Source organism: Terrapene carolina, unplaced genomic scaffold (genome assembly GCF_002925995.2).
Source record: "Terrapene carolina triunguis isolate 2854851 unplaced genomic scaffold, T_m_triunguis-2.0 Scaffold189, whole genome shotgun sequence".
Classification (NCBI taxonomy): Eukaryota; Metazoa; Chordata; order Testudines; family Emydidae; genus Terrapene; species Terrapene triunguis.
Window position 1 is genome coordinate 10,855,181 of NW_020664540.1, and position 22,878 is coordinate 10,878,058.

The 22,878-nt window shown below is 39.6% G+C and overlaps 1 protein-coding gene across 2 annotated transcripts in view; it reads left to right on the forward strand.

Moving 5' to 3' along the window:
* The window catches only part of EXOC5 (exocyst complex component 5), a 40,519-nt gene that overhangs the window by 12,765 nt on the left and 4,876 nt on the right, over positions 1–22,878 (forward strand). For both annotated transcript variants that reach the window (XM_024223812.3, XM_024223818.3), the window contains exons 4-15: positions 2,053–2,247; positions 8,220–8,284; positions 8,691–8,719; positions 8,869–8,978; positions 9,243–9,287; positions 9,410–9,550; positions 11,274–11,356; positions 12,523–12,732; positions 15,273–15,420; positions 17,673–17,781; positions 19,337–19,457; positions 20,046–20,132. In XM_024223812.3, coding sequence (XP_024079580.2) covers positions 2,053–2,247; positions 8,220–8,284; positions 8,691–8,719; positions 8,869–8,978; positions 9,243–9,287; positions 9,410–9,550; positions 11,274–11,356; positions 12,523–12,732; positions 15,273–15,420; positions 17,673–17,781; positions 19,337–19,457; positions 20,046–20,132 — 1,343 coding nt within the window. The remainder of the gene's footprint in view (positions 1–2,052; positions 2,248–8,219; positions 8,285–8,690; positions 8,720–8,868; positions 8,979–9,242; positions 9,288–9,409; positions 9,551–11,273; positions 11,357–12,522; positions 12,733–15,272; positions 15,421–17,672; positions 17,782–19,336; positions 19,458–20,045; positions 20,133–22,878) is intronic.

The window sequence follows — 22,878 nt, forward strand, 5'->3', positions numbered from 1 at the left end:
GAAACCCATTTATAGTGGAGTGAAGCTTTGTTGAGTAGCAAACCCTGCCCTGCTTTCTAGAATGCATGAGGACTGGTATGGTTTCACAGTGAAGTGAGTACAAGGGCAAGGTGTCAATAGCCACCCATGTCAAGTATTAGGAGCATAATTATGTAAGAAGTGGTGAACAGGAGTGACCACTATTATTGAGCTGCTCAGGAACATGCAGAACAAAAGTTAGGGATAATTTTCCGTCAATGTGTGCAACTCATTGCCATGGGATGTTGTGAAGGCCAAAAGCATAACTGGGTTCACAAAAGAATTAGATAAGTTCGATAGGTCCATTAATGACTATTAGCCAAGATGTTCAGGGATGCAACCCTACCATGCTCTGGGTGTCCCTAAACCTCTGATTGCCAGAAGGTGGTTTTGCCAGTCTTGTTCAATTACTTCCCTCTGAATCATCTAGCAACGACCATTATCAGAAGACAGGATACTGTGTTAGATAGATTGACCCAGTATGGGCATTCTTATGTTGTTACAAATCCAAGTTTTGGGTGCTAGTCTGGGATGTGAGTATCAGTCAACTAAGAATAAAATTATAAAATATGTATCTTATTTGCAGTATCTTATGCATAACTTAATGTTCATTTTAAACCATATACATATGAAGTGTGTATGTTTGTGTGTGGATTTGGCCCCATATCTTTTAGCATAGAGAGGCAAAGTTTAGGGTACAATACATATTTGTAATTAAAGTCACATCTGGTTTTGGTACTTTACAAGTTATGTTTGGTATTTTACATAAATATCTCTGCTAAAATATATGGGGCCAGATCCTCAGCTGGTGTAAATCAACATAGCTCCACTGATTTCAGTAGAGCTACATCAATTTACATCAGCTGAGCATTGGGCCACTAACCTGTTTTATTAGTTTTAAAATACTAAAATTCCAGGTCTGATTATAGACTATTGCCTTTCATCATCAGTGTTTGCTTATGTCAATGGTTCTCAACCTATTTACCATTGTGGGCTGCTTATGCAGCTCTTTGTGTTATGTGGGCTGCATCCACACAATATACACACTACCTGTATGGCCCTGAGGATGTCACATGGGCCGCAGCTGTGTGCTGATTGGGCCGTAAACCAGCCATGGGTTGAGAACCACTGGGTTATATGGCTCTTCAGAAAAGTGTAAAGAAAGTAAGTGAACTCTGGGTAATTAGGGGTACATTCTAAATGAAGCATATACAGTAACTCCTCACTTAACGTTGTAGTTATGTTCTTGAAAAATGCGACTTTAAGTGAAACGAATCCAGTTTCCCCATAAGAATTAATGTAAATTTATTTATTTATTTATTTATTTGTTTTATTTATTTATTTTTATTTATTTATTTTATTTTATTTTATTTTATTTATTTTAAATGGGGGGGGGTAAGGTTCCAGGGGTTTTTTTTTTTTTTGCCAGACAAAAGGCATTACATACATTTTAAACAATTTTAAACAAGCAATTTAATACTACAATCATCATTGCTGAGTATGAAGCAGTGGGAACATCATTGCTGAGTATGAAGCAATGGGAGGTGCCCCCGCCTTACCCCACACAGGCACAGCCCACTGGCACTGCAGAATGCTGAATGCCGCAAAGCAGCTGAATGCCGCGGGCAGGAGGCGAGGGGAGCAGGAGCAAGGCGCTGATCCGCGTGGTCCGCTGAGAGGGCGTAGGGGAGCTGATAGGGGGACTGCCAGCTGCGGACAAAGCAGGCAGCCAAATGACGTTATAGCGGAGCATTGCACGACTTTAAACGAGCATGTTCTGTAATGGAGCAGGGACGTAAGAGTGAAACAACGTTAAGCGAGAGGACGTTAAGTGGGGAGTTACTGTATCTCTTTCCCCATCACAGGAGTTCTCTCTAGCTGTGAGTGCTGAGCTTGTAATTTAGTTGTCCAGTTTGGTTTGCTTGTCATTGTGACTGACACTAGATAGAATCAATAGTTTACTTTTATTTTATTTTTTTAAGTACAGTAAGTGGAAAAATTGTGTATTTTATAGGCATGTCTGTGTTCTCCCAGGTTGCCTTCCAACATTTCCAAGAACTAGATGAGCACATCAGCTATGTAGCAACTAAGGTCTGTCACCTTGGTGACCAACTGGAGGGGGTAAACACGCCACGGCAACGGGCTGTGGAGGCTCAGAAACTGATGAAATACTTTAATGAGTTTCTGGATGGAGAGCTGAAGTCTGATGTTTTTACAAACTCTGAAAAGGTAAGAGCTGTCAGCGGGATAAAAGCAGTTCAAAGCAATAAGCAGTACTGCCCTAATTACAAGCTGCTGCCATGACTTACCATGGTCAGACTTCAAACCAGGGAGTGACTGACTTCTTAAAGTGTCATTGTTCTGAAATGTAAATTAACAGCACTAGCCTGCAGATTGCTGATAAAGCATTTGTATTCAGTGATTCTTAATTTGGCAATGTTGGCATTTTTCATTTTATGAAATTATAAGAGATTTGAAAAATGCTGAGAGGGCAGCTTTAGAATGCACACAGAAATCTCTTGCCTTTTTTCTTTGAACTCCTCCCTCCCCTCAGTTCCACCCAATAATCCATAAAGTTTTTGAACACAACGTCTGAGATTTTGTTGTGCTGGGCCAGTCTACTGGACATGGATACTTATAATTGGAGTGTGCTTTTGGGGAATGTACAGCCTATGGTGGTGTATTCTCTCCCCTCACCAAGATTTGGGGGAATTAGGCATGAAAGCTGAGATACTTCTTAAAAGTTTCTAGTTGTCCTTACAGCATAAATCAGTATAAACTGACTAGTGGGACTGAAAGGAACAAACTGCAGAAGTGGAGTGCAGCTGCTGCAGGAAACAGGACACCAATAACTCCATGCAGTATGTAAAATGAATGTTACATTTGAGATGTATCCCAAAGAATCAGCTCGCTAACCCAAAGTACTGCACATGGTGTGCATGGTGGATAGGAATTGCTACATTTGGGATGGGAAAAATTTATTTTGCAGGCCTGGCAAAAATGTTAAGGATGGCTGGCTGTACTTGAAATGCATCCTGTAGGAGAGATGTGTCATAGCTCAGGGTTAATAGCCATCCCCTTACTGCTTAGCTGAAAACATATCATAGCGAAATTAGAAACTAACCATTTCATATGTCCATACTCCGTAGCAGCCAGTTGCACAGTGTTGTTTGGATCATTGTCTGTGGGTATACAGTAATTGCTGTTTGGCACTCTGCATTAGTCAGTGAGAGTGTGTGAAAAAGTGCTCCTGTCCTTCAAGAAAAATGAGAACAGATTTAAATTAAAAAAAAAAAAGGCATCACAAGCAGACAAAACCTTTTCCAGATCTGTATATAAAAGTTATCTGTAGTAACTGTCTAAGCTAGACCCAAATAAAACTTGCATACATTTTATTTTAAAAGTGCTTACCATACACCTCCATATAAAATCCCATGTAGTAACATGAAATTTAAATAGTAAAGTGCAGGTTAGAATAGTTACTTGGAGCCTACTGCAGTGTAATTGTTAATTAGCTAGTATTTTCATGCCATTTATAATTAGAAGTTCCGTAGCACTTTCCACTGGAAGATCCCAAAATATTTGAATAGATTTTAAGGTGAAGAAAGGATTTGATGAACATGAATTAATTCTAGCACCGCCCAGTGAAGTAGGATCTGCATCTTACAGATGTGGGTGTGAAGGAGAGAAATGAGGCAGAAGCCAAACTCTTTGCTTTAGGCCACAAAGGAAGCCTGTGGCAGAGCTGGGAGTAGAAACTAGATTTTCTAGGTACAAATAATCCTATGTAGATATCAGGTAAGTCTGGTGCTTGAATATTGATTGTGCTCGGTAACTTTAACATTACCTCCTAAGTCAAATCATAAGTAGAGATAGTATTTATAGGAATAAGGGAGAACCTGCTTAGATATGTGCTTTACCATCTCCTTATACCCACAACAATTTAAGTGCAATCCTGTGTGCGCTCTAAAAGTAAAATATCAACATTTCTTTGTCAGTTATATGATCTTGGAGCCCAAATGTCTGTGTACATTTCACTGCTTTGGGGGCTAATGGCACCTCCTGGGTTGCCCTTGCATTATCCCCACATAAATGCAGGGTTTACTCTAACATTTTTACCACAGTGTTAAAATAATTTCTTTCTTGGACACTTAATGATTGTGCCTTGATGATTTCCCTGGGTAAACTATGTTATTGCCTTATTGACCTCATGCGTGCAAATTCTTTCCTGAAGTCTAGTTGGATTTTTTTTCTCTTTTCTACTTTTGGATTGTTCTTTCAATCTTGCCACTTGTTAACTACTCTGAATAATTCTCCCACATTTATATTTCTGTAATATCATATCTCTGCTTTGCAGTCTGTTCCCCAAACTGTATGTATCCAATTTCTTCAGCCTCTTCATGAAGGCATATCTTCTGTTCCTCATCACTTCTGTTGTCCTGCTTTGGAGGGACTGGTTAACCAATCCTCTTTCTGTAATGAGAAGCCTATAAGTGAGCAAAGTGCTCCAGATGTCACTAAAGATGGTTAAAATAATCACCTTCTTAGTTTTATCAGTGATACCCAGATTAGTGTTTGCTCTTTATGCAACATCATTTTAGCATGTGCTCATGTTTAATGTGTTTGCTGTCATCTTCAAATCCTTCTCTGCATTACTGCTCTGTAATCAACATTTTGCTGTTTTGTCCTTTGCATGGATTAAAATATATTACCTTGAATTTTTTGTTAAAACTTCCTCCTGTTCATCTCAGTCCATATTTTTCTAAATTCTTTAGGTACTTCTAGTCTTTAACTTGTGTGTGTTTTTTAATAGCATCTGTATTTATTTTGATTTAACACAGTTCATTGAGATCTGATTCAATTAAAAACTAAGTGTGCGGATTGAAGTAGAAACCATGGAAAATTGATTTGTCATGGCTTCTGTTGTACACAGGTGTTACTGAATTCTGGACCTTCAGTTAAGAAGTTGGTTAATAATTGTGAAAAAAATAAAAATATTTGTATTATTGTAGTGTCTACAAGCCGTCTTCGAGCTCACAAGAACAGAACTAGCAGGAAGTGCAGGGAGACCACATGATGTTCATATCTCCTTAATCCTGTCAAATCAAGCAGCGTTGTTTTGTGGGTGGTTTTAACTAGGGCTGTCAATTAATCACAGTTAACTCGCGATTAATCGCGATTAATTTTTTTTGAGTTAATCACACTGTTAAACAATAGAATGCCAATTAAAATTTATTAAATATTTTTGGATGTTTGTTTACATTTTTAAGTATATCAGTTTCAATTACAACACAGAGTACAAACTGTACAGTGCTCACTTTATATTTTTTATTACAAATATTTGCACTGTAAAAATGATAAACAAAATAAATAGTATTTTTCAATTCACCTCATACAAGTACTCTAGTGCAATCTCTTTATCATGAAAGTGCAACTTACAAATGTAGTTTTTTTATTACATATTGCATTCAAAAACAAAACAATGTAAAACTTTAGAGCCTACAAGTCGACTCAGTTCTCCTACGTGTTCAGCCAATCGCTAAGAGAAACAAGTTTGTTTACATTTACGGGAGATAATGCTGTTCACTTCTTAATTACAATGTCACCTGAAAGTGGGAACAGGCATTCACATGGCACTGTTGTAGCTGGCATTGCAAGATATTTACATGCCAGATGCCCTAAAGGTTCATATGCTTCTTCATGCTTCAGCCATCGTTCCAGAGGACATACTTCCATGCTGATGACACTCGTTTAAAAAACAACAACAATGCATTAATTAAATTTGTGACTGAACTCCTTGGGGGAGAGTTGTTTCTCCTGCTCTGTTTTATCCGCATTCTGCCATATATTTCATGTTATAGCAGTCTCGGATGATGATCCAGCATATGTTCATTTTAAGAATACTTTCACTGCAAATTTGACAAAATGCAAAAGAAAGCTACACCACTCGACCCAAGGTTTAAGAATCTGAAGTGCCTTCCAAAATCTGACAGGGACCAGATGTGGAGCATGCTTTCAGAAGTCTTCAGAGCAACACTCTGATTTGGAAACTACAGAACCCGAACCACCAAAAAAGAAAATCAACCTTCTGCTTGTGGCATCTGACTCAGATGATGAAAATGAACATGCACTGCTTCGGATCATTATCGAGCAGAACTCATCATCAGCATGGACGCATGTCCTCTGGAATGGTGGTTGAAGCATGAAGGGACATGTGAATATTTAGCGCATCTGGCATGTAAATATCTTGCGACACCGGCTACAACAGTACCATGCAAATGCCTGTTCTCACTTTCAGGTGACATTATAAACAAGAAGCAGGCAGAATTATCTCCAGCAAATGTAAACAAACTTGTTTGAGCATTTGGCTGAACAAGAAGTAGGACTGATTGGACTTGTAGGTGCTAAAGTTTTACATTGTTTTATTTTTGAATTCAAGTTTCTTTTGTACATAATTCTACATTTGTAAGTTCAACTTTCATGATAAAGAGATTGCATTGCAATACTTGTATTAGATGCATTGAAAAATACAATTTCTTTTGTTTTTACAGTGCAAATATTTGTAATCAAAAATAAATATAAAGTGAGCACTGTACACTTTGTATTCTGTGATTGAAATCAATTTTTTTGAAAATATAGAAAACATCCAAAAATATTTAAATAAATGGTATTCTGTTATTCTTTAACAGCGCTATTAATCGCATGATTAAAAAAATTAATCACGATTACTTTTTTTAATCGCTTGACAGCCCTAGTTTTAACACCGTGGCTAGGATTTTCTTTACCCCACTCAAGGTGCCCTCCAGTCCCCAGGGCTGCAATAATAAAGCTTCCAAAACCATCATGGAGGCATTTTGTTTGGGCCTGTCAACAAACTTCAGCTTTTAAAGGGCTTCAGTAACATCAAGCTGTAATATTTACAGTTGCAAAAGCTGTGATTTGCATTTTCATAATTTTAACTCAGCCTGCCAAAACTGTCACTAAAATCTGTACAGCCGCCCTTTATCGTGATGACTGACAGTGAAAAGACAAATTATCTTAGTCACCTGTCAAAAGTTTTCCTGCCCATGGGCAAATAGGAGTTTGCACACTGTATTAACTGCACTTGGTATTTTTTTGTAACTAAATATTGACAAGGGTGTTTGTTATAAGATGTTATTTTATAGCCCCAGGATTAAATTCCCTTTAATCTGAAACATAGCCTCTGCCTTAGAGGAAATAATTTATATTTGATTTCTTCCCCACCTCCCTCCTCTAGCATGAATTTAGAAACTGTAGAGATGCACTACTTTAACCCTAGACAGTATTTGGTTCTGCCATGCGGGCAGGGGACTGGACTCGATGACCTCTCAAGGTCCCTTCCAGTCCTAGAATCTATGAATCTATGAAACCCTCCAGGCATCGTGTCATGATTGCCCTTTCTAGTTGAAAAAAAGTCAGGGTGCAGCTTTACTTGGGACTTATTAGTGCTGCTTCTGACCTGGCTGGAACGGTCACTAGCCACTTTACCCTGGGGTTTAGCAGAATGTCACAGCATTACTCTCAGACCTTTCTAGTTCAGGAGTGGGAGATTGAGCTAAATCTTGAATTCAGATCCCTTGCACACTGTAACGTTGCAGTAGCACTAGACACATGAGCTAGCTTTTTTTATAGGTTTAAGATGCTTTATTGTGATCCTATAACAAAGAGGCTTGTGTTTACATGAAATTGTATGAACTACTAGTATGTAAATGAAGATTGATCTGACATAATAAAAACATGCTGAGGCTAGGTCTACACTACCCGCCTGAATCGGCAGGTAGAAATCGACCTCTCGGGGATCGAATTATCGCGTCTCGTCGGGACGCGACAATCGATCCCCGAATCAACGCTCTTACTCCACCAGCGGAGGTGGGAGTAAGCGCCGTCGACGGGAAGCCGCGGAGGTCGATTTTGCCGCCGTCCTTACAGCGGGGTAAGTCGGCTGCGATACGTCGAATTCAGCTACGCTATTCGCGTAGCTGAATTTGCGTATCTTAAATCGACCCCCCCCCGTAGTGAAGACCAGCCCTGAGAGTCCTGAAGTGGGTATTACTTTCCATGTGGATACCAAGCAACTTTAAAAAGAGTGGAGAGGGGGCAATTGTGAAGAAAGAGAGAAATCTTATAGCCATAACTTTTAGGGTTTTTTTAGTAAACTTATGACTTTCCTCCCCTAACAGATTAAAGAGGCAGCTGATATTATTCAGAAGTTGCATCTGATTGCACAGGAATTACCTTTTGACAGGTAAAATCCAATTCAAACATTTTAAATAATATTTGGAAGAGCTATAACTTTATTGTGTAACTTCAGTTTTTTTCTTGGTGCCTGGTGTCAGCTGATTTCTTTAATAGTTTTTGACATGATGAGTGTATTTGAGTATTTAGGCTCACCTTTGAACTTACACCTCAAAGTACTCGATACATTTTGCTGGAAACAACCTAATTTGAGTGTACTTATTTCCTTGTAAATTGTATACTAATTTATTATAGATTTCTTACAGATAAAGCTTGAAATATCATTGTCTTCCTGCTCCATATGTTGTTAAACCCTAACTACAATGAACAGCAAAAGTGTTCAATTAACATGTTAATACTTGTTTGAATTTTTGTGTGTGGGTTTTGATTAATAGTACGTTTTTTTGATTTAACAGGTTTTCTGAAGTAAAATCAAAAATAGCAAGTAAGTTTCCTCCCCCATTCAACCAATTTTGCTCAATCTTAACTTGTGTTGCTTGGTTCTTTAATCTGCTTTTATTGACAACATTCAACTCTTTATTTCTTTGTCAAAAAGTTCCTTGCAAAGCCTGATGGATATTTTTTTCTTTTCAGGTAAGTACCATGATTTAGAGTTGCAACTGATTCAGGAGTTTACCAATGCACAGAGAAGGGGGGAAATCTCCAGAATGCGAGAAGTAGCAGCTGTTTTACTTCACTTCAAGGTAAAGACTGAGGTTTTTAACTCTAAAAGCACATGCTGCATTAAGTACCTGTTCTGAATGAATACAGTAATGAAGCTGGTCTAGACCTCTGAAGAAAATGGGTCTGAGAAAGTTTATCCTTTTGATAAATCTTCTATTAAAACTAAGCAGACCATTTCCCATAATTGCTGCATTTTCTTTATTGAATTGTCAGTATGTAATGATATTTCACAATACTGTAAGCATAGAAAACATATTAATTCCCGTTTTTTTTCCATCCCACAGGGCTATTCCCACTGTGTTGATGTATACATAAAGCAATGTCAAGAGGTAACGTGTTTTAAAACCACATATGTCTTTATATTTGGGTCAATTATTTGTGCATGCATTTTATTATTATTGATATCTATTGGTTTGGAGATCTTACATTGTAATGTGCCTTTAATCTCTAGGGAGCTTACTTGAGGAATGATATATTTGAAGATACAGCCATCCTCTGTCAGCGAGTGAACAAACAAGTTGGAGATATCTTTAGTAGTCCGGAGACTGTATTGGCCAAACTTATTCAAAATATATTTGAAGTCAAACTTCAGGTATTTAAAATTTGGCGTATTAAAGTTGGTTGTTAAGAATGAATAAGAAGATTCCTTAAGTACTTCTAGTAACAAAATCCCAAAGAATCTATATTGTTTGTAATATTTTGAGTAACCTTAATCATGGAAAAATCACATTTGACTGCTCTTTAAAAATTCCAACAAAAACTATCAATTAAGGATGTTAAAGTAGCTGTTTGTGTACTATAAGCACAATGTAAGCAAGAATACATAAAATACAAATATACGCAGACTTAAACTGGAAGAATAGATGTATTCACTAATTATTCTGATTATGTCATTCAATGTCAGGCACATACTTGGTTTATCTCTGCAGCCCCAACATCAAAAATTTGGGAAAAGAAAAATTTATGTTTAGTAAATATCCTTAATCCTTTCACTCTTGGAGTCAGATTTCCAGTGTGAGGCTAGCATTGAATATGCTAAAATAATGTATGCCAAGAAATAGGGTCCCGCAGCTAATATAGTAGTAATATGAAAACCTGCTGTAGCTGAAAATGACAGTCCCTCATTCTGCAAATACTTATATACGTGAGTAAAGTCAGCGTGACTACTCTCATGTGTAAAGCTACTTCTCTGTAGGTGTGGAAGATCTTGTTCTTCCTATCTAGAACAATATTGTTAGAGCCTAATCGTAAAATTGAAGCTTCCTTAGATTTAATTCTTGGGCTTTCCTTGAAGGAGGAGTGATCTGTTTACTTACATGATTGTAAGTGGATCTGAATTATTCACTTGTTCATCAGTTGTGTTCATTTACTCTGTTTGTGTACTAAGAATGCATGTAGACTGCCAGTCTTTTTGCTTTGAAAATCAGATGCTTTGGCTCTTATATCTTATAAACAGCAGACATCTTGCATTTCCAAACTAGTTTCCTTAAACTAAACACGTTTATCTAAAACCCTGGAGTTAAATGTAAGGTATCTGTAAATTGAGATAAAAAGTAAATATGTATGACTGTGTTATATAAGATGCAGTACTTTCTTGAGGGTTTATTGTTAAGGCTAAGTTTTAGTCAGCGGTATTTTTAGTAAAAGTCATTGACAGGTCACTGGCAGTAAACAAAAAATCACTGCCCGTGACCAGTCCATGACTTTTACTAAAAATACCCCTGACTAAAACTGGGGGAAGCGGGGGGTGCATGGGTGCTGGGGAGTGGAGGGGGGTGCAGGTGCTCAGGGGAGGGGGTGAGGGTTTGGTGAGGCTGGGGCAGGCTCCCTACCCAGCTCCTGGGAAGCGGCGACCTTAGCTCCACATGCTGCCTCTGCTCTGCCCCAAGCCCCAGTTTTGCAGCTCCCATTTCCTGGGAACCACGGCCAATGGGAGCTGCGGGGGCGGTGCCTGGCTGCCAGCAGAGGTAGTATGGGGAGCTGAGGGGGAAGCCCCCCCTCCAGGTAAGCACTGCCCTGCACCCCAATACCAAGCCCTGACACCCCCCCCAAACTCCTGGGGAGGGGCGAGGGGGAGCCCGAGATTGCCCCAGCAGCAGCTGGTGTACCTGGCCCAGGGGCAGCCCAAGCTGTTCAGGCGGCTCCTGGGCCAGCCTCACCGGGCTGCTGCAGAAGTCACGGAGGTCATGGAAAGTCACAGAATCCATGACTTTCCGTGACCTCCAAGACAAACACGGAGCCTTATTTATTGTAGATAATATGAAATGTTGATTTTTTCTTATTCCATTAACTGAGATTATGCCTCCATTTTATAGAGTAATGTAAAGGATCAGTTAGAAGAACACAGGAAGTCAGATGCAGAACAGTATCTTAAGAATCTTTATGAGCTGTATACAAGGTAGCTATAATTTGATTATCAACAATTTGTTGTGTAAGTAGCATCTTGTGAAAGGTTCATTTGTTGTTAAGAGGTGGGAAGAAAGGACGAAAATTCCAACTTCCTCTAAAAATTGGACGACTATTTTGCTGCCCATCTGCCTTGACAGTTTTCCTTTTTAAATTATGTGACCTTTTAGAAAACAGCTGTTGTACTTTTAAAGAAAGTATCTAGATTTTTGAGGAATCAGAGACTGACATTATTATTTAGCAAAGTATATAACACCCTACTCTTGTAATATGAGAAGTGTAATTAACAATTTGACTGCACTTGTACCATATGTATAAAGCTGTAAGAAAGTTGTGAATTTTTGGGGGGGTGGGGGTGTCCGAAAGTTGTGGCCACAATTTGTGGAAGTTGTGGTTTGGGGTGCAGCTGTGTGCGTGGCTGGGGTTACAAGACCGAAACTCTTGCTTTGTAACTGACTAGATGTTGAGTTGGAAGCACACCCTCCACAAGGAGCTGGATACCTCCCCATTCCTCCCATCCCCGGGGTGGGGTAAAGGGGCCCAAGCCCCTGCACCCTAGAGCTGGCCCTAACTCAGAAACCCCTAGAGATGCTGTGGGTGGTTGGCACTGCTGGGCCTCCCCGTCCCAGCCCTGCACCCTGCAGGAAGCATAAGCTCCTACCTGGCGCCACTCACTGGGTCCTCCCCAAGTGTGTTCCCCAATGCATTCCAGCAGCTGAGGAAGGCAAAATCCTTGAGGTCACACAGGAGACATGGCTGGTCAGCAGACCCAGCCCACTCCACTTGGCAGCACCAGTGCTGGTGGGGCTGAGTGCAGGTGGTAGCACTTGATGCAAAGGGGAGTCAGCAAGTGGGACGAGCCCCCAGGATTGTGCAGCCCTCATCCGCGCAGGTCCCAGGCCCCACTGTCCTTCTCATCCACCTCCCCCATGTCATGATGGAGGGGGGGCGGATGGGCCAAATCTGAGTAAGTGGCGTTGCAAAAAAGTTGTGGTGAGTGTCGAAAGATGCAGTTTCCACAACAAAATCACAGCCTGCCATTTTCTTATACATTACATATGTGCATAAATTATACATTGTTCTAGGTGCGTTGCAAACATGTAATACTGTAATTCATACAAATGCAACACTTTTTTTCTCTGTTTCCTTTGCATAAAGAACTACTAATCTTTCAAGCAAATTGATGGAGTTTAACTTGGGTACTGATAAGCAGACTTTCTTGTCTAAGCTTATCAAATCCATTTTCATTTCCTACTTGGAGAATTACATTGAGGTGGAAATTGGTTATTTGAAAAGTAGGAGCGCTATGATTCTGCAACGCTATTATGATTCCAAAAACCACCAGAAGAGGTCCATTGGCACTGGAGGGTGAGTTTCTTTTTAAAGAGGAGAAAATATAATAAAGGGAAAAAATACAGTGAACATCACTTAAACTGTACATTGATCATCTGCATAAAAGCTGGCTTCCAAAACCATCATTATTTTCTGTATTACTTGTGTTGTCACATTATATTACCATATACTAAAAGGTTTGCTTCCCTGGATACAAAGGAAATGCTAGATAAATCCATTATATAGTCACATGAAATTAAACTAAATGTCTTGAGCAAGTAAGTTGAAACTTAAGCCTTAGTGTCTAGCAGATCTTTCTTCACCAAATATAATACTTTTATCTAATATCTTTCTCAGGCTTAGTGTGAGTCTTATTACTGTAATAAGGCTAAAGACTGACACACCCTGAAACAAATTGGCGTCACACTATCACTTGTGCAACAGTTTACTACTAAAAGTTGGATAGGAGTAGTTATCATATAGTGAAGAGCCTAAGGTGATCAAATTGAACAGACTCAAAGTGGGATCTTTGAAGTATAGACGCTGTGCACAGCTGAAAGTGTGTTAGCAGTTATGCATTCTTTCCTTTTGTTTATGAAGGAATTTTTTTTAATGTGTATGTTTTAAGACAGTCTTGTAAAATCCCACTCATCTGGGGCAAATAGGAAGCTTTTGTGGGCGAGTATGACCAATTGCATGATCTACGTTTTCTCTTTAGTTGTTAGCCCTCGCGGCTGCAAAAACAAACTGAATGTAACTAATACTTCAGTTGCCATGCGGTGAGTGCAGCTGCTGTAGTTACACTGTTGGCCTGAAGGAGAGCTCCAATAGGCCCTGCTGGATCCTTCAGCCTCCCTCTCTTCTGAGTGCATAGAGGGAAAGGGATTGAAGACCAGCCGTTGTAATGCCCCCTCCCCTGGGTCATGTCTGTTCCCTCCTTTATCCCTCCTGGCTGGAGCAGGAGTTGGAGTCTTCCTGCTGTTCTGCCCTGTATTCTTCTGCCCAGCTCTGGCGGTCCCGTGCTGAGACAAAAGAAAGGGAGGAGAAGAGAGTGAGTTCCATAAAATCCTTCAAAGAATCCAGCAGCAGAGAGGGCTAGAGCTGAGCTCTTGGTTCTCCTCCTCAGCAGCAACCACGTGCTTAGACAGTGAGGGTCTGTAGCACCGAATGTGCATAGCCACATTGTACAGCTTTATTTTAGGCATCTAAAAGCTCCACAGGGTTATTACTGATCTGGTGTAGCTAGGGTGAACAGACAGCAAGTGTGAAAAATCGGGACATGGGGTGGGGGTAATAGGAGCCTATATAAGAAAAAGACTCAAAAATCGGGACTGTCCCTATAAAATCGGGACATCTGGTCACCCTAGGTGTAGCCAGGTTAATCATGGACGACCCTGTGGCTGCTACCAGTCTGTGCCCAGGCATTGTCCCCTCCTGGTCTCCAGTCCGATCTTCAGGGCTCAGTATGCAGGGATTTTGTCTCCAAAGTGGGCTATATGACCAAAAAGTGCCACCCGGTGGTGACCAATGATGACTTCAGTCCTCTTAAGCTCAGTTCTCAAATAACACATCCCTATTACTAGAGCCCCGCAAATCTGTGGACATCCTCTTTGTATCCACAGACCATGTTTGCAGATCGTTGATCGGCTGCAGATACAAATTTTGTATCTGCGAGGGCTCGATCTGTTGCTGATCAAATCAAACCATCTTATCCCAATAGTCCTCGGGAACTGGGAAACTGTGGTGCTGCAAGTGGAGCAGCTGGGGGGGGGGGAGGTGCCTGCCATCAGGAGAATGCTGGAAACTTAGCTGCGGGAGAGGTGCTGAGGCTGCTGAATCTTTGAAGAGCTGCTGTTGGGGTGTAATAGGTTTGGTGGGTCACAGAAGAGAACTGATTTGGGGGAAGGGAAGGAAGAGAAAAATAATGCCTTGGCAGGAAGAGATCTGATGTTGCAGGGGAGAGAATAAACAGACTGAGATGACTGGAGTGCTGGCTGAATTGGGGGGAGTGTGCATGGAGGTGAGCCTGAGCATGTGAGACAGCCAGGGCTGCCTATTGAGTGAATGTTGGGGTGGTGTGATTGTCAGGTGCATGGGGGTGTGTAAGAGACAGAAAAACTGGTGAGAAGAGAGTCCAATGGGAGTTGTGTGTGTGAAGTGAGAGTCTCGGGGGGCGGGGGGCTAAACTCCCACAACAGGATATAAATATACGCCATTGAATTCACTGGGAACTACTTGTGTCATGCAGTGGGGAGTACCTAGTCCCCAGGGTGTGGAGGGGCATGGCAGAGTAGTGTGGGTGTGGTCGTGGTTGTGGGACTTGAAGAGTGGATTGTGCATGCTAACATGTTTGGTAAGGTCAGTAGGTTTTTGTCTGCTTTAGTAAGTTTTCTCTTGACCACTTTGCAAGGTTTTATTTATTTAAGTTTTATTCAAAATACAGGTGTGCACCTATTAAGTTATGTTTTAGGCTTCTGTTTACCATGTTAACTATTATAATATTCCCAATGTATTGTTAAACTTGAACATTAAAATTTCCACTCAGTGAGATTTCCCTCTGGTGTATTGAATTCTAGTATTCAAGATCTCAAAGAGAGAATAAGACAACGTACAAACTTGCCATTGGGCCCAAGTATTGATACCCATGGAGAAACCTTCCTCTCCCAAGAAGTGGTGGTTAACCTTTTACAAGAAACCAAGCAAGCTTTTGAAAGATGCCATAGAGTAAGTCTGCTTTCTGTGACTTCTATAAGTAGATATAATTTGAATGGCACACAAAAACAAAATTGAGCTAGAAGAAGCAACTGTTTACACGCTCAATTTTAAGAACACATCTTGTTTTACCATTAGTCGAAGTCTAATAGGAGGTGAGTGGACTTGGTGCAGAGGCGAGGACTTGAGTCTCCATTTAATGAAATGAATTACCTTTTTAAAATCAGGGTCATGGTGAGGTAGCGTAAGACATTGTTTATAGACTTTTTGTTTAACAAAAGTGAGTTACAGAAAACTTCTGACCATTTGTTTTAAAAACACTATTTATAACCAATTGGAATAAAAATAGCTTTTTACATTGTTTTTGTTTCTAAACCAGTCCTTATAATTGATTAGCATTTAGTATAACAACTTTGATATGTTGTACAAATGTCACAGAGTTTAAAACAAGAAGTTACAAAAATAAGATTAATTTAGGTACGATAATTTCCCTACAAACATTCAACTGTCACATGTATCAATCTTCTATTATTAATTAATACTACTGTTGAGAGGCTGCGGGGAATAATCTTTGCTGTTGCATTGTTTACCTTCTATTAATCCTTGACTGTTTTCAAATGTTTGTGCCTAATACAAAATAGAATTTTTACTATTGATATAAATCACAGGTTTTTCTGTGGCTCATTGGCTGTGTGGGTGTAGTGCTTTAAAGGTTTAATAAGAACCTTAGATTTAATTACAGACTTTAACGTAGAGGAGCCAAAACCATTTTTTGCAAATACACACATCTATTTATAAGATTTATCCATAAAATGAACAAAACAGAACTCCAAATATTTTGCTGAACCGTCTCAGTGTGTTAATAGCTTTTAATATATTAGATATTGAGAGGATACAGTGTAACCATGGTTATAGCAGAAATAGATACAACACTGGTTATTATTCACATAACAGCCGACTTAGCATTGAGAATGTCAAAGTGACGGCATGATGCATAGACAAATTAGTCATGTTATCATTATAGTGGTCATTGGTAAAAACTGCTGTAGTTCTAACTCAGTTCTAACCTTCCTTTTCAGTTGTGCATAATTTTTTTTTTTCCAAACACATTCCTTTTGGGATGAAATTTTTCAAGTTTGGTCTCAGCCCAAGATTGATTTATTTGTAAAGTTAGAGCAAAATAAATTCAGGTATTTCTGCATGCATGAATAAATGTTGCACTTTCATAACCAAAACAGATGAAACTAGAAACTTTAAAGCACAATTTATCAGGGAGACGTAAAATAAAAACTTCTAAAGGTAAAGAATATTCGAAATTAGTAACTTCATGGGAATGCATTTGAAGAATTAGAATGTGTAGTTTTTATTTTATTTATTTATTTGGACACCTAAACTAAGCATACATTTGGCTCCAAATGCCAGTGGTCCAAATCTCCTGTGCTGCAAAGGTCTATAGTCTTGCTTTTGCAGATATTCTAAACTACAAAGGACCAAAGTCCAGTTGCTGTTCAGAGAACTTTAAGAGCCACCTTTTTTAAGTTCTAAAAGCCCAAATAGTGTTGGGTTTTTTTGTTTAGTTTTTTATGAAAAAGAAAAGGCAGAGCATCAGATTTTGCTATATAAATATCTAGGACAAGATTTTAGAATTATATGCATATAAAAATGTACTCACACCATACAGTTACTGAAATTGTATTTGTGCGCATGATAACTGACCATGCAAAAGAGGAGTTAGAGGTGTACTGTTACCTTGACACTTCATACAGTCATAGTAACTATGTATCAATTATTCAAACATGCAACTGTAAAAAATCTGAGCACAACTGCCTACTCAAACGTATGCATGAAAATTTCAACATGTGATGATTGTCTATAGTCCTATATTATATATTGATATATGGAGCAGATCCTCGGCCAGAGTAAACAGTCTCACTTTATTGACTTCAATGGAACTATAACAGTTGACACCGTCTGAGGATCTGTTTTATTATTTTGAAAGTGCGCTGTAATTTTAAGTCTTCTGCGATCACTGTTTATATATTTTTAAAAAGCATGTGCAAAGGATTGTCTACACATGAAGTTATTCACGATAGCTCTGTATGTGGTCACATTGTTATTCTGGAATAAGTGTGTCCACATATGGAGTTATTCTGAAATGTCTTGTGTGCTTTAAATTCACATCCTACCCTAATTCAAATAAACTTCCAAGTATAGACAACAAGTTCTAATACTAAATATCAAAATATTTGTTGTTCTTTTTAAAGCTCTCTGATCATTCTGATTTACCGAAGAATGCATTCAGAATTTTTTCTATGCTTGTGGAGTTTTTGTGTATTGAGCATATTGATTATGCCTTGGAAACTGGACTTGCTGGTAAGCATAATTCTGTCTTTTGTTTTCTTAAATGTGTGGTATTTCATTATAAAATAGCACATACTAATGTTTCTAATTTCATTGGTCAATGCATTCAGAGCACTTTATACTCTTCAGTGATTGGCCTTGAGATCTATGCAAGTTAATGTTGTGCAAGGTGTGTTGATTAAGGGAATTAATTTATCTCATTTATTTGGAAGCCATAAATAAGCTTCTGAAGCACACCTTACATATGGGAAATCAGTACAGATTGAAAGACCATGATTATTCAGAAATATCTGGAGGCTTTATTTCCTGCATCATAAGAATCTGAGTATAATCATTCCCTTCCTACCTGTTTCACCTTCTCCATAAAAAGAGAATAAGGCTTTTATAGAGTATGTTTATTTAGAGTGTGTGTGGTTTTACATGTATATGTTACATAGAGGAACACTTCTTATATAGAAAGACTTTTCTCATTGTATTTACTGTTCAAAAAAACCTCTTTTGTTTGTGTGTGCATATTTTAATATTTTAGGGAAACGTCTCAAAGTAAGATTTTTTCTATGTTTCAACTGTTTTGAAGAATAAACTAGATGTGGTTACAGAGTTATAAGTCTTTCATACAATTTGCTGCCTTTCATTGATAAGCAGAATTCCTGTTTAATATTAGTGGGAATCCATTGAAGTTACCCTTTGTACTATCTACATACAAGGAATATTGTATATAGACTTTTAGGGTAATTATGAAAAAAACTCCTGTGATTTAGGCTTGGTCTACATAATAGAATTAGGTCAACATAAGGCAGCTTCTGCTGACCTAATTATGTCAGTGTACATACTACATCCTTGTTCCCCCCTGATATAAGTTCCCTATTACACCGACGACATAACTCCACCTCTGCAAGAGGTGTAGGATTTATGTTGGTGTAGCTAGGATTACTTACCTTGGCTGTTGGCTGTCATTCTTGTCAATTTCATGGCTCCATGCTGGAGCCATGAAATTGATAAGAAAGCTGGGGCGAGTAGAGGGGCTCCAGCTAGAGCCCAGCTGTTCCCAGGCTCCCCACTTCCAGCTGGGCTGCACCCATCCTGCTCAGAGCCTGGCTGCCCCCAGGCTCCCTGCTCCCCCTGTGCCTGCCTGGCTCCCCGTGGGGAGCCCTGGTGCTGCCCAGCGACAAGGAACTGAGAGCCAGGGGTGCAGCCGGGCTTCCGGCGGGGAACTACGTGTGGAACTGAGAGCCCAGGCTCTCAGCCCTCCACACTGCCCCTCTTAAGTCGGTGGAAGCGTTCCTGGTGAGGATGTGCACCACTGACAGAGGAGGGTAGTGTGGACATGAACCACTGCAGTGGGTGTAAGTCGCCCTAACATAGGTCGACTTATGGTTCTAGTGTAGACGTGCTCCTAGATGCCGAACTCCTGTTTTCAAAGTGACTGATGTTTTTAGGGGCCTACATCCCATTGATTTTAACTTAAGTACTTTTGAAAATTTTACCCTTCTCCTTAGAAAGGATAGTGATACAGATTACATGCACTATATTTTTTTCTGATCCTAAATAAATGTTTCCACCTTAGGCATTCCTTCTCCTGACTCTAAAAATGCAAACCTTTATTTCCTGGATGTTGTACACCAGGCCAATACTATTTTCCACTTGTTTGACAAGCAGTTTAATGATCATCTGATGCCATTAATCAGGTATGTCAGGTGTTCTGTTCTGCATTTCTTCTGTGAATATGTATGGTCATCATTGCTAGAAATTATGAATTTCATTGTTGTTACTATTAATATAGTTAAATATTTTTATTAAAAGGAATTTGCTTTAAAAATAATTCAAATGATTGATGATGGAAGTTGTAGAAAGTTTAGTGTTTATTTAAATCTGACTTCTAATCAGTAAATTTGGAAGAGGAGTCTTTTAGTCTGTTATGTTGATGTGCAGCATATTGGCATGCGCAGCCGTCTTGGCTCACTCTTCGGTCCACTGGGGACTGGCAGCAATATGGGAGCAGAGTGCTCAGTCCAGGGGCAACTCCCTCTGAACTACAGCAGAGTGTCGCCCACCTCTGGGTCAGCAAATACAGTTGTGGGGGTCTTCTGGTTTTTGAAGTAGCTCCATCCATCAGTCCTTGATTACAAAGACAGATAACTGCATCCACTCTGGTACTTTCTGGGAGGGGACAGGCGAGGAATCCTGAAGTACTCCTGTTCTCGCTAGCAACCAAAGCAAATGGATTTGATTTGCATTATTTTGACTGTTATGATTTTTTCCCTATTGTTTTCTAGCTCTTCTCCAAAGTTATCTGAATGTCTTCAGAAGAAAAAGGATATAATAGAGCAAATGGAGATGAAACTGGACGTGGGCATTGATAGGCAAGTGAAGTTTTAAACTTTCCATCAATCACTGCTCTACTTACCATTTTTAACACAAAGAAGTTTTGCCTTAGCTTGTTTTTCCTGCTGGGAAGTAATCATTTAGAATCACAGAATTTATTTCCTTTGAAATCCAGACAGAAAATCAGAGATCACACTGAACTTTTGTCAAGAAAAAACTAATTTTGGGAGGCTGAAATATTTTCCATGCTTGATTTTTTTTACCTGAAATTAATATTTTTGGGAAGAGTGAGCAAAATCTTTCATCTACTTTTGTGTTGAGGGAATGAGATAATTCACAATTTTCCTCTGTCTCTCTAAAAAACAAACAAACAAAAAAAACCCAAAACACTTCCTGCTTTGGGCTGCGGGGGAAAAGCTCACATACAGAATGTTGAAACTTGAAATTTTAAAGTATTTAAAGAGCAGTCTGTGTGATAGGCTGAAAGAGATTAACTGACTTGTTTGAGTGGGACTGTGGTGTAATGCATATCTTGGGAGTCAAGAGAATTGAGTGTAATTCTGGGTTTGACATTGACTTGCTCTGAGACTGAGGCCTGGTCTACACTAACCCCCCAATTCGAACTAAGGTACGCAACTTCAGCTACGTGAATAACGTAGCTGACGTCGACGTACCTTAGTTCGAACTTACCGCGGTCCAGACGCGGCAGGCAGGCTCCCCCGTCGACTCCGCGTACTCCTCGCGCCGAGCAGGATTACCGGAGTCGACGGCGAGCACCTCTGGGTTCGATTTATCGCGTCCAGACAAGACGCGATAAATCGAACCCAGAAGTTCGATTGCCTGCCGCCGAACCAGCGCGGTAAGTATAGACAAGCCCTGAGTGATTCATTTAATCTCCGTCCCTCAGTTACCTCCTATATAAAATGGTGTGATTTTTATGGATGGAAAAAGCATTATAAATGCAAAGTATTATTGTCATTTTGCAGTGGGGAAAACACAAGAAAGAGGTAATGCTTAATGTTAGGGAGCAGAGCCACAATGTAAGTACTCTACTTACAGAGTATGTATATGTTTACTTGTACCAAGGAAATTTGTTTTATTCCCATATCTCCAAATGATTTGTTGGTTGACCTTGGACCAGTCGCTTAACCTCTGTGCCTCGGTTTCCCCTTCTTAATGTAAATAATACATCCCAATGGGAATTGAAAATTAATTTCTGTACTGCCTTGAAAAGTGCCATATAAGCATTAATTATTAGGTGTCCACTCCATCCTGAAGGAGCAAAGAACAGAACTGTACAAGAGAAAACAAGCATTGCTCCTTGTATCCTAGCTCTGTTACCTTCTGATCGGTGAGGAAGAGTCTCAAAGTGTGTAAATTGCAAAGGAATTGAGGGATGGTTTGGTAAAAATATTTGCTGTGGCGATGGAAGGAAAGGAAAAACGGGAGAAAGTACAGAGATAACAATGGAGATTTTAGCCTCTGCTGCTGGAAATGCTGTAGTGGTTTAAACATCAAGTCTGAAATACTTAGACTCTCTGGAGCCACTGGTTCAAACCTAGACAGGATTGCCTGAGCCCTCAGTGTCAGAGTAGATGAATTAAGTTCTGTGTACAATAAATAATCTCTAAAGACTGTGTGAGGATTTTCAAAAGTGCCTATTGATGGAGAAGCACAAGTCCAGTTGGAAGTCAATGGTACTGTGTTCCCAAGTCACCTAGGGTGGGATTTTCACAAGCCCCTATGTGTTGCAGACAACTACATGTTTGTGGTGGCTCTGCAAAAGAGAGACCAGTTTTGAGACAAATCACTTATATAAGAATGTGGTTACTTGCACACCATTTTGTCTACATGAGCACCAAAATACCAGAAAAAACCCCAAGAATAGATCACGCTGGACTTGGGCACCGTCTGGTAACAAAGAAAGGTAGATTTCCAGGCACTGTTGGTTTCAATATTCTCCAGAATCTGACAATGTCTGATAGCATACCCTTGAAGGGTATTCACAGTGATGGTTTCTTCCCCGGTAATGATTAGCAGAACTGATTTTAGTCCATGGGACCATCCTAATGAACTAGCATTGCTGTTCTATATATCCATATAGATTGCCTTACATGCATGTATATTAAAAATGGGAGTTGGAAGAGCAGGGGGATGTAACTCTGATTTCTGTTATTGACTGGGGCAAGGTTGTAGAGTGAAGTACAGCCAGAATGGGAGTCTGAGCTTCATAGGCATGGAAAATAATTAATTTGATTCCCTGTTTTGGGATTAGGTGTATTTTTCCCTCCCTCAAATCATGTGGCGCTTTCATAGTCCAAGCTATGTAGCTTCATTTTTGCTGATTACGGTCCCTAGAAAACTGAGAGAATCTGTTCTGGAAAAATGAGTGTTCCAGGGAGAGTCACTTGGGAGAATGAGCTCTATGTATTGCAGCTGCTTTGCTCTTCAAGCACTCCCTGGATCAGCTTTGGGACTGACTGACTAAAATAAACCATTTCTGACTTTAGATAATGTTCAGGAAGGATAACTGCTAGGGGGAAGATGCAAGTAAAATTGCACTGGATCTTTCAAGACAAGTGACCAGATTCTTTCTTGTTGCAAGTGTTTTGTGATGCTGTTTCACTTGAACTGTGTATTATTCTTTATGAAGTTACTGAACTAGGTCTAGAAAGTTCCCTTCAGAGTCTTTCTGGTTTTCCCCAGCAAAGAAGAGTGCCTGGCTATTCTGAAGAGCTGACTTTAAATGGGTTATGTTTCAATTCAATTCTCCTTTAAAATCAG